The sequence below is a fragment of the Chelonoidis abingdonii genome, chromosome 3 (genome assembly GCF_003597395.2).
Source record: "Chelonoidis abingdonii isolate Lonesome George chromosome 3, CheloAbing_2.0, whole genome shotgun sequence".
Classification (NCBI taxonomy): Eukaryota; Metazoa; Chordata; order Testudines; family Testudinidae; genus Chelonoidis; species Chelonoidis abingdonii.
In genome coordinates this window covers 212,956,062-212,970,899 of record NC_133771.1, presented here as the reverse complement: position 1 = coordinate 212,970,899, position 14,838 = coordinate 212,956,062, and the positions used below count along the sequence as shown (strand labels likewise).

Genomic DNA, 14,838 nt, shown 5'->3' with positions numbered 1-14,838 from the left:
AGGGCCTCGCTCCCATATCACAGATTCCTCGCTATCACGCAGCTCAAACGCATGCTCTCTATTCGTCCCAGGACACAGGCAAGACTTTGCCTACAGCTCCTTGGTCACATGGCAGCCACCACCTTCGTGGTCACCACGCCAGGCTACACATGAGATGTCTCCAGGGCTGGCTCAATTCCAATTTCAAACCCCAACAGACACACCTTAGGGATGCTGCTAACTCCTCCTCCCAATGTTATAGCTTCCCAGCATTGGTAAACAAGTCCAGAAAACCTCTGCACAGGGGTTTCCTTCCAGCAATGTTCCCCAACACTCATGCTCACCACGGACGCTTCCCTAATCAGTTGGGAGCGCACCTAGGGGGCACAGGGCACAAGGCCGGTGGTCCGCATCAGAGACGCACCTACACATAATCTCTTAGAGCTCAGAGCAGTGAGGCGAGCATGCCTTCACTTTCTTCCCCTCATAAAGAACAAATCTCTTTGGGCCTTAAAGACAACATAGCATGCATGTACTACATAAACAGACAAGAGGGAGCCCGATCACATTCCCTTTGCATGGAAGCCATTCAACTATGGAATTGGTGCATACGACATCGAATACAAATCATCACTTCCTACCTACCAGGCTGCCACAACACTACTGCCGACGCACTCAGCAGGCACTTCCTGACACAACGCGAATGGGAACTGCACCCTGCAAGTACTCCAACAGCTCTTCTCCCTCTGGGGCACCTCGTCAATAGATCTCTTTGCCACGACCTAGAATCGAAAAATGTTCCATTTTGCTCCAGAGCGGGACTTGGGACTGCATCCCTAGGAGATGCATTCCTCATCCCATGGAACAACTCCCTCCTGTACGCCTTCCACCAATCCCTCTGTTACACAGGGTTCTTTGGAAGATTGCGGAAGGCAAGGCCTGGGTCATCCTTATTGCCCCGGCTTGGCCAAGACAGATGTGGTATCCCTACCTACTCTGCATGTCCTCCCGTCACCCACGGGCTCTCCCCAACAGGCCAGACCACGTTTCCAGGACAACAGACGGTTCTTCACCCCCAGCTCCCAAAAGCTCCACCTCACAGCCTGGTTCCTTCATGGTTCCAAACCCATGAACTAGCCTGTTCCGAGCAAGTCCAATATGTCCTCCTGCACAGTAGGAAAGACTCCACTCATAAAACCTACCTGCAGAAGTGGAAAAGCGTTTCGCCCTGGTGCTCACGTAATCACTTAGCACTCAATAACGTGACCCTCCTAACATTCTAGACTACCTCCTGAAACTAAAACAGGAAGGACTTTCGCTCAGCTCCATCAAAGTGCACCTGGTGGCGCTTACCACCTTTCATGACCTATTAGACAGTTATTCATTCTTTACCCACTCCACCATAAAACGCTTTCTCACGGGCCTGCAAAATCTCTACCCTGAAATTTACCCAACAGCGGCTGCATGGAATCTTAACCTCGTTCTTCATCTTCTCATGAAACCTCCATTTGAGGCCTTGGCTACCTCCTCTCATCTTCCATATGTCCATGAAGGTGGCTTTCTTAGTTGCCATAACATCAGCAGCAAGGAGAGTTGGTGAAATGAGCGCCCTGATGGCCCACCCTCCCTACACAATCTTCTCCAAAGACAAAGTCACTTTTGAGACCACATCCTAAATTTCTTCCTAAGGTGGTATCGACCTTCCACCTCAACCAACCTATATACTTACCTACTTTCTATCCCAAACCTCACAAGACTCCGCAAGAGGCAACCCTGCATACTCTCGACATCAGGCGAGCAATCGCCTTTTTTTTAGACAGGACTAAACCATTTCGTAAGTCCCCACAACTCTTTGTTTCCATTACCGAAAGATCGAAAAAGTACGGCTATCTCTAAACAACGTCTATCCAAGTGGATCTCTGACTGCATCAGATCCTGTTACCATGCGCAAAATCTTCAACCGCCCGAAGGCATTAGAACTCATTCCACTCGAGCCATGTCGACATCCGTTGCCTTCCTACACAATGTTCCCATTCCTGACATCTGCAAAGCAGCTATGGGGTCATCTGAACACAAGTTTGCAAACGCTATGCTCTCACACGCAAGACACCACGCAGACACCATAGTAGACCATACAGTACTATCTACAGTACTCACTGCTGCATCTCCAAAGTCCCACCAACCATAGTGGGTACTGCTACACATTCACCTAGAGTGAAGCACCCACGGGGACAGCACTCGAAGAAGAAGAGAACGTTACTCACCTTGCAGTAACTGAGGTTCTTCGAGATGTGTGTCCCTGTGGGTGCTCCACTCCCCGCCCCCCTTCGCTCTGCTTTGGAGTACTAGTATGATGCTCCACGGTAGAAAAGGAACTGAGGAGGGTGTGGGGCGCACGCACTCAGGAAGATTCCAACTAGACGGGAGATACCATCTGGGTGCGTGCACCCCAACCAGGCACTGCTACCGAAAATCTCCGATCAACAGCACCGGGATGCACAGTCACCTAGAGTGAAGCACCCACAGGGACACACATCTCGAAGAACCTCAGTTACTGCAAGGTGAGTAACTTTCTCTTTGTGCAGGATTTTCCAAATGACAAAAAGAGATTGGGAAATACAATCCTAATTGAGAGTCAAAATGTAGCAAAGCACTCTCTCAAGACTTCATTTGATGCTTCAGACTCTTCTGCTGGATCACTGACTTCTGCAGTTACTTAGAAGAGACATGTTTGGCTTCATTCCTCTTCTCTGACTTGTCATACTGCAATTAAAGTGGAGGATCTCCTCTTCAGAGGAAATGGTCTTTTCTGTGAAAAGACGGATGAGTTGCCGGAGAAGCTGAAGAAGACAAGATCTTTATGCTTTATAACTTTTCTAGGAGACTTTCTATTTTTTATTTCCATTATCAGAGACTGTATTATCCACAGTTATCTTCAGCTTATTTCTTATCAAATCAAAGACACTACAACAGCACCAGCAGTCTATGTATTTACAGAGTCAGTATGAGAAAAGGTCTTTTAAATCGAGGCCTAACTCCAAGCAATCTGCTACCTTTCTGTCATCTGTGTCTCACGCTAGGCCTCAAATTTGATATGAGGATTGAGAGTCTAGAATCGATGAGCGACAACCCTTCCCTACCTGTGTTTGGAGACGTGCTAGCCCATTTTATCATCAGATGCAGGCATATTACATCTGACAAATAGATAAGGACTGTGCCATTCAGTTCAGAAAACTACCCCTTTCAATTTCATTTGGCCGTCTCTTTTTAGAGAACCTTTTCACAAGGCTAGTCTATTTTTCAGACATACAGAAATTTCTTCTCGTGGGGTTTGTTAATGAGGTATGAGAGCACCTGCAAGATCTGGGGTTTTATTCAAGGTACTTTCTGGTGCTGAAAAATGATGGGGGGGGGGAGGGTTCATTACATTTTAGATTTAAGGGTCCTAAACAAGTATATTCTGAAGTTTTGGTTTCATATGTTAACTCTGGCCTCCAGAATCCCTTCGCTTTCAATTATGGATTGGGTTTGTGACTCTTGATTTAAAGGACAGATTTTTCATTGACACGGTCATTGAAAGTACCTTCATTTTGTGGTGGTGGGACACCATTTCCAGTATAAAGGGCTGTTGTTTGACCTCTCTGCATCACAAAGAGTTCTTACAAAGTTCTTCTCTGTCCTGGAGTCTCAATTGAGAAAGGTGGGTATTTTTGTTTACCCCATTCTGATGATTGTCTGTTAAAGGCTGTTTGTGATGGTTTATTAAGCCCTGTTGCTTTTTTTCAGAACTTGGATTTCTCCTGAATGGCAAAACTCCAACTCAGAACGTTTTATTCATAGTATCAGAGGGGTAGCCGTGTTAGTCTGGATCTGTAAAAGCAGCAAAGAGTCCTGTGACACCATATAGACTAACAGACGTTTTGGAGCATGAGCTTTTGTGGGTGAATACCCACTTCGTCGGATGCATGTACTGGAAATTTACTTAAATTTAATCTTTGCTGATTTTATTCATAGGATCCATATAGGACTTGGTAGCAGGGAAAGCCTTTTTACCATAGGACAGATTTTCAAAAATAGCTCAATATGTTATATACATCCAAATATGTCAAAATCAGAAAATAACCTTCTTTGTGGGTCTTATGGCAGCTACAACATACGTGACTCTGTTTGCAGAAGTCACAGTGAGGCCAATGCAACTTTGACTGTCTCAGGTTTACAGACCAAATCTGAACAATCTCCAGATATTAGTCAGCATGCCTCTAAACATTCTGGAATTATTGATGTGATGGTCAGTCAGAGAAAATGTTCAGCGGTGTCCAGTTCAATCCCCCTTCACTTTCATTGAAGGTAACTTGAGATGTGTCAAACTATGGTTGGGGTAGGGCAACATCTGAGTCACCCTATTGTTCAGGGTCCTTGACTTTTCAGGAGAGAACTTTGCACATCAATGTGTTCTCAGTTTATTTAGGACTCTGTTCTCTCTTCCAGGTTATTTTCAGTACTGCTTATCAAACTACCCATAAGTGGCAACAGGCAGAGCCATTCAAAACAAGAAATGAAGATTGATTACTTGTGACCGGAGTCCTTCAAGAGGGCTCTGCATATTCACACTTCTCCTTTTTTTCTGAGTTATTTTCGTTCTGTTCCTCTGGGTTGGTGAAAGGAACTGAGTTGGTAGAGGGCATTCCCCCTTATATAGTCTCGCCTTCAGAACATTCGGTGGCACTAGGGAGTGGGCTAGGAGGGGACACATGAGCACTTTAATAGACACCGCTTGGAGAAGGTTCTCTTGTTAAGCAGCACTAGGCAGCACAAAATCCAAAAGCCATCTCAAAGAACTCCAGTTGCAAGTAACCTTCATTTTCCTTTAATGTTGTTTTTGTGGCTGTAGTACCATTTAAAATAGTAGAAACTCTGACATTACTGTTTACTATATGTGAACATTTTTTTTCTGGCATGATACTTCTTTGTTTAATTTTATTTTTTCTCTTACAGTTTTCTAATAAACTGGTAGCTCAGATAGCCTGTGATGTTCTTCAGCTGCTAGTTTTTTATTGGGAAAAACTTCAGAAGTATGAATCCTCTCTATCCAGGAAAATTACTGAAGTATGTCTTATCTCTTCAAATACTCATGTATGGGAATTGAAAATAACACATCTGATGATCTGTGTTGATTGTTCATGGAACTGAAAAAACTTCAAAGTTAAGAGAATGTCCAACTGATACTATTTTTCACAGTTGAAAGAATTGTTGCTTACCATAAAATTACAATCTTAGAACTCTAACTTTCTTTGCTTCCTTCTGCAATCATTATTAGGAGAGTTCTTTGCTATAGTTTGCTGGTGCCAGTGTGATTTTTTCCAATTTGCTCTAATTTATTTCTAGAATCTGCTAACAATGTGGAACTCTGTTTGATTCAGATGCTATATATAAGAATGGCTGCTAACCGCTCTTTATAGTCTTCATCCAAAGCCTATTGAAGGTCAATGGTTCAGGCCTTCTGTTTATTAAAGATACAAAATGTCTTTTTGTAATTTTGTTTGCCTGTGGGCTTGGTTTTTGTGCAGATTCTTGTGGCCACCATTGCATTTCTTTTGCCAAGTGCTGAATACTCCTCTGTAGAAACAGATAAAAAGGTATGTGGCATAAAACACAAACTCCATCATTGTTTTTGCACATATTAAATGAAATTGTTTAGTCCTAAATCTTATTTTAAAATATTAAGCTAATATTTAAACATTTTTATGAATATGATGAGTATTGCTTATGTATTCTTTTGCATGTTTCTGTTCAGTTTATAGTTTCTTTATTACTTTGCTTGTTGGATTGGTGCATGACACTACCAATGAAAACCTTACTAGAGCCAGTGTCTACTGTTCTGGAAGATCAACATTCCTCTGAAGCTCCGTTACTGGATTACATATATAGGGTGAGTATGAAGAATTATTTCAGTATGAATTGTTTTTTAACAAAGTTTTTAAAAGTGTAAAGATCACTGAGGCACAGAAGCATTACGGAGGTATAACTGATGATTCCATCATTTGAATTACATTGAAGTTTTTCAGTTACTGTTGTTTAAATCTGTGGGTTAGTTATGAAAACAAATTAAAATTTCACCCCTAACATTTAGGAGGTTGATTTGAGTTTCTGGAAAGTTACAAGTAAGTCTGCTCAGTAGCTTTGGAGCTTAACGGAGTTAAAATGGCTCCTTTTTGAAATTTCAGGGCTGGTTTGTGAGGGATCATGTAGACTTACAAATGATTATTTAAATGCTTCAATCATTGGGTGGATAAATAACTAAACAAAATTGCATGTATAGGTTAGTTAAAATAATTAAAAGGACAGCATATTCTGAGCATTGCTTGTTATGACTCTTTCGATTACATTATCAATACCAATTTAAAAAAAAAAGGTCATTTGATGCCAAGATCTGAAATGTTACACACACACACACACACTCTGGAGTGTAAAATTTTAAATGTTGGCAGTTTTGAGAGAAAAAAGAAAGTGCCTTGGCCAACAGATCTTAAAACACTACAGAAGCAGAGTCCTGGCTCCCAAGGAGCTTAGGAGTCCTACCAGGGGACGCACCTATAGTAACTCCCCACTTAACATCCTCTCGCTTAACATTGTTTCGATGTTACGTCCCTGCTCCATTACAGAACATGCTCATTTAAAGTTGTGCAATGCTCCCTTATAATGTCGTTTGGCCTTCTGCTTTGTCCACGGCTGGCAGGCCCCTATCAGCTCCCCTATGCACCCCCCTCTAGCGCCTCCCACCCGTCGGTAGACCTCGTGGATCAGCACCTTCCCTCTGCTCCCCCCACCTCCTGCCTGCAGCCATTAGCTGTCTTGTGGTGTTCAGGATGCTGGGAGGAGGAGCGAGGATGCAGCGCACAGCCTTCCCCCTCTGTCCTCTGCCTCCTGAATGCTGCAAACCAGCTGATTGCCACAGGCTGGAGTCGGGGGAGGCTGCGCGCCGCACCCTTGCTCCTCCCCCTTGCCTTCTGAATGCCACAAACCAGCTGATCGCTATGGGCAGGAGGCAGGGGAGCGAGGGGGCAGGAACAAGGATGTGGCATGTGGCGTAAAGGGGGAGGAGGAGGGAGGAGAAGAGATGGGTTAAGGGTGGGGTTTACAGGAAGGGGTGGAGTGGATGGGCCGAGGGTTGAGCCGCCTGCCCCCGGCAAAGTCTGTGCCTGTGCTTGCAAGAACAACAAGAGGAGCAGCCGGACAATCCATCCTCTTCCACTCTCTGACTCCACCATCTCATCCAAGCTTCATGCTCAGCAGTGATGATTGTAGTATTAATTTTTTTCTTTAAAATTGTTTAAAACTTATATCTGTATTAAATTGCTTGTTTAAAATTGTTTACAATGTATATAATGTCTTTTGTCTGGCAAAAAAAAATTCCCAGGAACCTAGCCCCCACAATTTACATTAATTCTTATGGGGAAATTGGGTTTGCTTAACATCGTTTCGCTTAAAGTCACATTTTTCAGGAACATGACTGCAATATTAAGTGAAGAGTTACTGTTTTCTAATGGCATGACTAGTAAACTTCACAAAGAAAGGAGTTCCTGTCTTGAGGACTTTAGGAGATCCATGGCAATGTTATTACTTTCTTGCACATGTGTTTATGAGGACAGCTGGATCTGGATGAAAACTGTATGCACCTCCTGCTGTCAGAGCTGTGACTGTTGAATTAGGTCCCCTTAGAGGAGCTCTGTAGAATAACACACTATAAATACTCAAGGCCAACACTGAGAAGATAGCGACAAAGAGTCCTGTCTTTGTCACTTTTTACAGATGCAGACTGACACGTCTACCCCTCTGATACTGAGGAGATAGAAGTCTACAGTTGTGTAAAGCCAGTTTCAGCTTTGTGGCCATTTCCCAGTGGACAAGCACCCATTCAAAATGAAGAGCAGTCTCCATGACTGCTTGTCCTAAGACACTTGTAGAACTTATTCACTTAATGCAAATGCCCATAATAACCAAATGAAGACAAGAAATATAGTACAACTATATCTAATTAGCAAAATTTTCCAGAAGTAAGTTAAACATGTTTTATGAAACATCAGTACATCTTTCAAGTAATCAAAATAATCTAGTTTATAACTGATGTAATACACTTTTGAATATGTCTGCATATGCCTGAGGAATGATATTCTATAATGACATTCCAATTTATAACAATATACCACAATTGATCTTGTCCTAATTGTGAAATTGTGCTTAACAAGCATGAAGTCAGTCTTGCTTTAAAATATGCATAAACACATTTTCCAAATTTAAAAATAGCATGTTGATACCGCTTTTATTTAAAATCAAGATCTGTGATGATAAATAGTTTTGTTTTCATGGCTATTATAGTAATTTACTGATAAAAAGATAATTTGATAAGAAAAAGCATTTTCTTTCATTCTTAAAGAATTGGTGAGAATTTAACAATAGACATTATTATTATAGCAATATTATATCATATTTATATAATAATAATTTGCATTGTACTAGCCCAGAGGAGCCCCAGTCTTGGACCAGGGTCCCATTGTGCTACGTGCGGCGTGAATACCCAAAAATGATGGTCCATGCTCCACAGAACTTATAATCTAAGTGTAAGACAAGAGAGAACAAGTGGATTCAAGTGACAGACTGGGAGAGCACCAGGAAACAAAGAGACAATACTGGGCAGCATAATGGGCAGCATTCTCAGCACACCAGATGTATATGTGTAGTTAAGTTTTTAGCAGACATCACAGCAAAGGATAGGGTGACCAGACAGCAAGTGTGAAAAATCAGGATGGAGTGTGGGGTAATAGGAGCATATATAAGAAAAAGACACACAAATTGAGACTGTCCCTATCAAATCAGGACATCTCGTCACCCTAGCAAAGAAGAGTTTTATGGAGAAGTAATGCAAATGTTTATGAAGGGCAGCATGAGACAGAAACACAAAGATGCTTGTTTGAAAATTTAGCAAGTGGATGATAAAGGCTAGTGGCATTGTCATAGTGGAGGCAGGAGTTAACCTCTTGATAGTTTGAGAGGTGATAAGTAGGATAAGGATTAAGCCATGAAGGACCTCAAAAGGGATGACAAGTAGGATAGTAACAAAGAAGCAAAAGCCAGTGGAGAGATGCAAAGAGAAGGGTGACTTAGTCAAAGCAATGAGCTGCGAAAATAATCTTTGCAGCAATTATTTAAATTGATGCAAGCAGGGAGAAGTTTAATTTGTCAAGGCCAGAAGGGAGAATGTTGTAAATGGAGGTTGGTGGGCTAGTCAAGATACAAATTGAGGGCCTGGACTAGAGTTTCATTTTAGCAAAGTGATGTAGGAAGAAGCAGCAAGATTTAGGGTATGTCTACACAGCTGACATTAAAGCTCATGGCTGTGTAGCTGCGGCTCCAGCGCTGGGAGAGAGCTCTCCTAGTGCTGTAATAAAACCATCTCTGTGAGGGGAATAGCTACTGTCTACACTGCCACACCCCTGAGCGAAGAATGTTTCAGCACTGTAAGTGGCAGTGTAGACAAGGCCTTAGACATATGCTACAATGTGTCAGAACGTAACAGCATAGTATCTCATCACGGTATGTCACTTGACTTGATATGTTTTTTTGTACAATTTATTTCTAATACAAGTTTCATCTCTTTACTTCTTACAGGTGTTGCATTGTTGTGTTTATGGCTCAAGCACATATACGCAGCAAAGCCATTATATACTGAGCCTTGCAGATCTCTCATCTAATGACTATGATCCATTTTTGCCATTGGGAAATGTCAAGAATTCTGAGCCAGTACACTCCCATTCCACCCCAGATTTGGGAAATCTACTCACTGTTGTTGAGGGTAAGTAACTCCAAAGAAAATAACTTGAAGATTGCTAGGATTTCCACATTAACAATCTGAGGATTTAATAACCTGCTAAGTGGCATTTCTTAGTTGAAAAACATGCTTACACAGGTAACACTGAATAATTCTACAGATATTTTATGGGGAAAGCCATGTGGTTCAACACATTAATAGTCTGGAGTTCACTTACGTTAGGTGTATTCACTATGTTAGGAGAATACCAATGAGGAACCAGAAAATTTCACACACCTCTTGATGCTTACTAAAATGTGTCAAAGCTGGAATTTCTTTGTAGATAAGATAGCAGCCTGCAAATATGTCAAAAGAAAACATAAAGACATCTTCAATATGACTCCAAATGATAAATGTTTACCTCAAGAGCCCTCTTTTAGAAGGGAAAACCATCAACTAGTTAACCACATAAGAAAGTTGATATACTGTTTTGAAAAGAGAGAGGGCTGGGAACTCCTAACACATCTAAGCTAGAATGGCAGGAGAGTACATTTTTGTCCCAGTTAAGAAGTCTAATTGAAATTCTCATTTGGAGTCTAGGTGGATAATAGTATTGAGGGAAAGTATATAAAAAATGTTAATTGTGAGTATGCTTTCTATGTTAATTTTAGTTGTTTAGTGATGTATGACAGAGAAGATGACCTTATCTATTGATTCAAATTTAATTTGCATAAAAATTCTGAGATTAGATTGAATTCAAATCCTCAGATCAGAGTTTGTAATAATAAAAACTGGGTTCTGATGCACAACAGTTTGGGGTTAGATTCAAGACAGCTCTATTTCTGCTGCTTGTCAGAGCATCATGAAAACTTCCCAAAGTCATTAATAGACAGCAGATATATGATATGGAATTCTTAGGATCTCGCAGCCTCGCAATATCATTGTAAAAAGGCACAATTGGTAATCCAGTCAATGGAACTTACTGGTAATTCCTTGTGTAATAATAGAGTATTAATACTCACTGTCAGTGGTTCAACTACTAGGATGAACAAAGGAAAAAAAATGTCATTTCTCCCATGTGCCTTTTCTATAGTGAGAAAGTCATAGATATGATGGCATTGGACAATCGCTTTTTCTTGTGGCTACGTATACAGAATTAAAACTGACTGAATAAAATTAACTCTAAATCAAATCCTTTTGAGAACTGTGTGGCTAGTCCGCTGTGTACCATGTTTGTGGAAGCTAAACAAGTACAGCATCATCAGTGATCTGATGTTAATGGAATAATATGAAAACTCTCCAAACAGCAGTGGCTCTTCACTTTTTACTAAAAATGACTTTAACTTTGTAAATATTGGTTTTAAGGAGAGTCTCACTAGGAACGTCTGAGAGCAGAACTTGGACCTTATCTGATTTATTGAAAACCAAAACACGTCATCCATAGATGCCGGCAAGCTGAATGGTATAAAATTCTAGTAAAGAACTATAAACATGCAGTATTTCTTGGGGATTGTTGCAAGGAAAAACTTCTGTGATTGTAATACCTAAAATGGCCAAATAAACATTTGGTAGATGAGAGAGAGAGAGTCATCTCTCTCACAATATTTTATAGTAAATTTTAGTTCTGTGTATGTCACATCATTTGATTCAACCATTTAAAAAAAAATTAACTGCTACAAGGATGTATTAACTAAGGAAAGACATCTATTTATGTATTTTGGTCAATATCATTAATTCAAGCATTAGATTAAGAATAACTTCCAGAGTTCAATATTGTTCTAAAAACTTTACATAAATCATTTCACAGAAATATTTTTTACACAGGATTCAGAAACACAGATGCAGTATAAGGATGTGCAAAATAATGCTAGACGAGGGATAGGCAACCTATGGCATGCGTGCCGAAGGTGGCATGCAAGCTGATTTTCAGTGGCACTTACACGGCCTGGATCGTGGCCACCGGTCCGGGGGACTCTGCATTTTAATTAAAATATTTAAATGAATCTGCTTAAACCTTTTAAAAACCTTATTTACTTTACATACAATAATTGAGTTATATATTATAGACTTATAGAAAGAGACTTTCTAAAAACATTAAAATGTGTTACTGGCACGCAAAACCTTAAATTAGAATGAATAAATGAAGACTCGGCACACCACCTCTGAAAGGTTACCAACCCCTGTGCTAGACTTTCTATGCCACTTTGAAATACAGTTCTTTCTGTATTTCATACTGGAACAAATTTTCATCACTGCAGCATGTTTTCTTTTTACTTCCCTTGTACCTGCATTTTTAGTTTAACAAAAAGGTTAGAGGCATTAAAACCAATTGCTCTGCCCACACTTCTTGCTGAGTGGGTACATTTTGTGAAGAGCAGAAAGATAAAAATAGATGTGAGAGATTTGTCATTTTAGGTAGAACAAAATGTTTCTCATCTTGGATATGTTTGTGCCTTATACACTCTTCTATTTTACTGTCATGCTATTTTCAAATTAATGTTAAAAAGGAATTCTTCCTGCCTTTTAAAATTTTTTTATGTTGTTTACATGTGGCTTTTACCTATCACATTATTCATCACTCATTATAGCTTGCTACAACTATACAATGGGTTTAATCAGGTCAGAGAAAAGAGGAAACACATTACAGTAACAGCTACTATAGCAGCAACAAGCATTGTAGGAGCAATACTGAGTGTGTATTTTTATTCAAAATATAATAGTGTAGGGAGAAAGCAGATTACTAATTTTGCAAGGTAACTATCCAGGATAATTAAAATAAGTTAAATACAAAAAGTTAATCGTTACAAGATCAATTAAAATTAGTAAAGCTTTCTGTTGTTTGTCTCTCCCACTTCTTTAGTATTCTCAGCATCCACAAGAAAATTAAACATAGTCCCCAACAATTTGGAAACCTGACAGCTTGAAATCACTGTCACTGTTTTTATATTAATGAAAACCTCAACATTAGGAATATTAAACATATTTATTCTAAAATGCAAAGTTTATGTAGTAAACAGGTTATTTTTTTGTCCCTTTTGATTGGATCTTCTGGGGGCTTTTTTGTTGTTGTATAACCAGCAAGCCCCAGAGTCATGCCCACCCCCTTCAGCTTTCTTCTGCTTGGCCCTTCAGCTTCTAACCATGTGTTTACCCACTGGAGCATAATGACAATGTACCTCACTGGGATCGAATACCTGTGCTCATACTCCTTGCCTGAGACTGAGAGGAGAGTTTGTAGGTTCCAGAGCCTCTTTACCCTTCAACACTTCTTCTTGGAGGTGATAAGGGTTTTCTTCTCTTTGAGGGCAGTCTGCATGAAACTACCCATACAACAATAGTCATAACAAAAACAAGATGTATTAAAAACAGAGAGAAACAGAATTGCAGCAAGAGAAATAGCTTGGCTAACATATCTAGATTTCTAATTCTCATAAACTAGGTAAGGCATTTTCAGCTTAGTTACAGCTTGTGAAAGCAGTCCTCTGTATCTAGCCTTCGATCCTTGTCTCAGCACGGCTCTGCTCACTGTCGGTACCAAGATCCTTGATCCAGGGCAGGTATCTCCACTTTCCAAACCAGTTTTCTCCACCTCAGTCTCACATACAGTAGGGTACCAGATTCATGGCTCATCTTTCAGGAAGTTAGCCCACTGCGGAGAGGTTTAATATTGAACAATAAAAGCTTAATGACCTAGCTCAGATGCTACTTTCACAGACCTGGTTGTATCTTATTTTGGTCGGATCCCTTGTTTAAAGCCCTTAGACAGGTTTTTTGTTGTTTTTTTATGAACTATGAATTATGGACAGAGGTCTGGACACTCTTTCACAGCCTGATTCAGCTGACTTTTACAGACACTTATATCCCGTTGCAGTGTTGGGATGAACTTGAAGCCTATCGGTGATTGATTATGCCCCAATGATATTTCTTTGTAGAGAATGAGGGAGTTAAATGTATTTTTTAATATCTTATGCACCTCAGTATATCAGTTTGATAGTATCCTGTCTGAATGCAAGTTAAATAAAAGGATACGGTAATAGGGGAAACTGCAAGAATAGCAAGGGTCCTTTGGGAAACTGTAGGGAAATGGGAAATAACCCCTGGCTTAGTGCCCACTAGGTTGGCAAAGTTTACTCTTCCGAGGCCAAACTTAGGATCAAAGGATATACTAAAACCTTAAAGATGCCGGCCCAGGCTGGTAAGGGAATGCAGGTTTGAGTGGGCTGTCAGCAGCAACTGGAGTTGTGTTCATGACACGGAGAGAGAAAGGGCTTGGCTATACTTGAGAGTTACAGCGCTGGTGGTGGCTTTACAGCGCTGTATCTCCCTGTCTACAGCGCTGCATGTACTCCACCTCGATGAGAGGGATAAAAAGAACTGCACTGCTGTTGCAGCGCTGGGGTGCCAGTGTAAACTGTGGTTAATCTTACTACGCTGTAACTGACCTCCGGAACCTTCCCATAATGCTTTTAAGTAAAGATAACACTCTTTGTTTTGTTGTGAACTCGGGGCTCCCGGAGCTGCTTATCTAAAAAAACAAACACAGCTCCTGTTTGCAGTGAATGAGCAGAGGCAAGGGGATCCCTTTGGAACGTCCACAGCTAGTGTTTGCTTGAGGAGAGAAGCAGCAGGGCGGGGGGTCCGTTTCGGAGTAGCTGCTTATCTGGTCTGTGAGGAAAAAAACAAGTCTATTTGCGTTTAGTGAATGAGAGAGGGGTGGGGGAAGGGGTCGGAACTTGAAAGGCAGGGAGCTGACACAGTGTCAGCTCCAAAAATCCACTCTCTCTGTCTCCCCCACACTCCCTGTCACACTCCACCCCACCCCTCTCTTTTGAAAAGCACATTGCAGCCACTTGAACACTGGGCAGGGCCGTCCTTAGCCATAAGCAGAATAGGCAGCCACCTAGGGCACCACTAGATCTGGGGGCACCGCTCTGCCGGGAGCCTGGACAGACGGGAAGGAGTAGAGCACGTAAGAGCAGGGCTGCTGAGTCCTAGAGAGAGATGAATGCAACACAGTCTGAAAAGGGGGATTGGCTGCTGGGGTCTCTGGGAAG

At 41.1% G+C, this 14,838-nt stretch overlaps 1 protein-coding gene across 5 annotated transcripts in view; it reads left to right on the top strand.

Moving 5' to 3' along the window:
- Nucleotides 1–14,838, top strand: part of RALGAPA2 (Ral GTPase activating protein catalytic subunit alpha 2) — a 327,987-nt gene that overhangs the window by 189,543 nt on the left and 123,606 nt on the right. For all 5 annotated transcript variants that reach the window (XM_075064508.1, XM_075064510.1, XM_075064509.1 and 2 more), the window contains 4 exons: nucleotides 4,975–5,085; nucleotides 5,547–5,615; nucleotides 5,774–5,908; nucleotides 9,646–9,829. In XM_075064508.1, coding sequence (XP_074920609.1) covers nucleotides 4,975–5,085; nucleotides 5,547–5,615; nucleotides 5,774–5,908; nucleotides 9,646–9,829 — 499 coding nt within the window. The remainder of the gene's footprint in view (nucleotides 1–4,974; nucleotides 5,086–5,546; nucleotides 5,616–5,773; nucleotides 5,909–9,645; nucleotides 9,830–14,838) is intronic.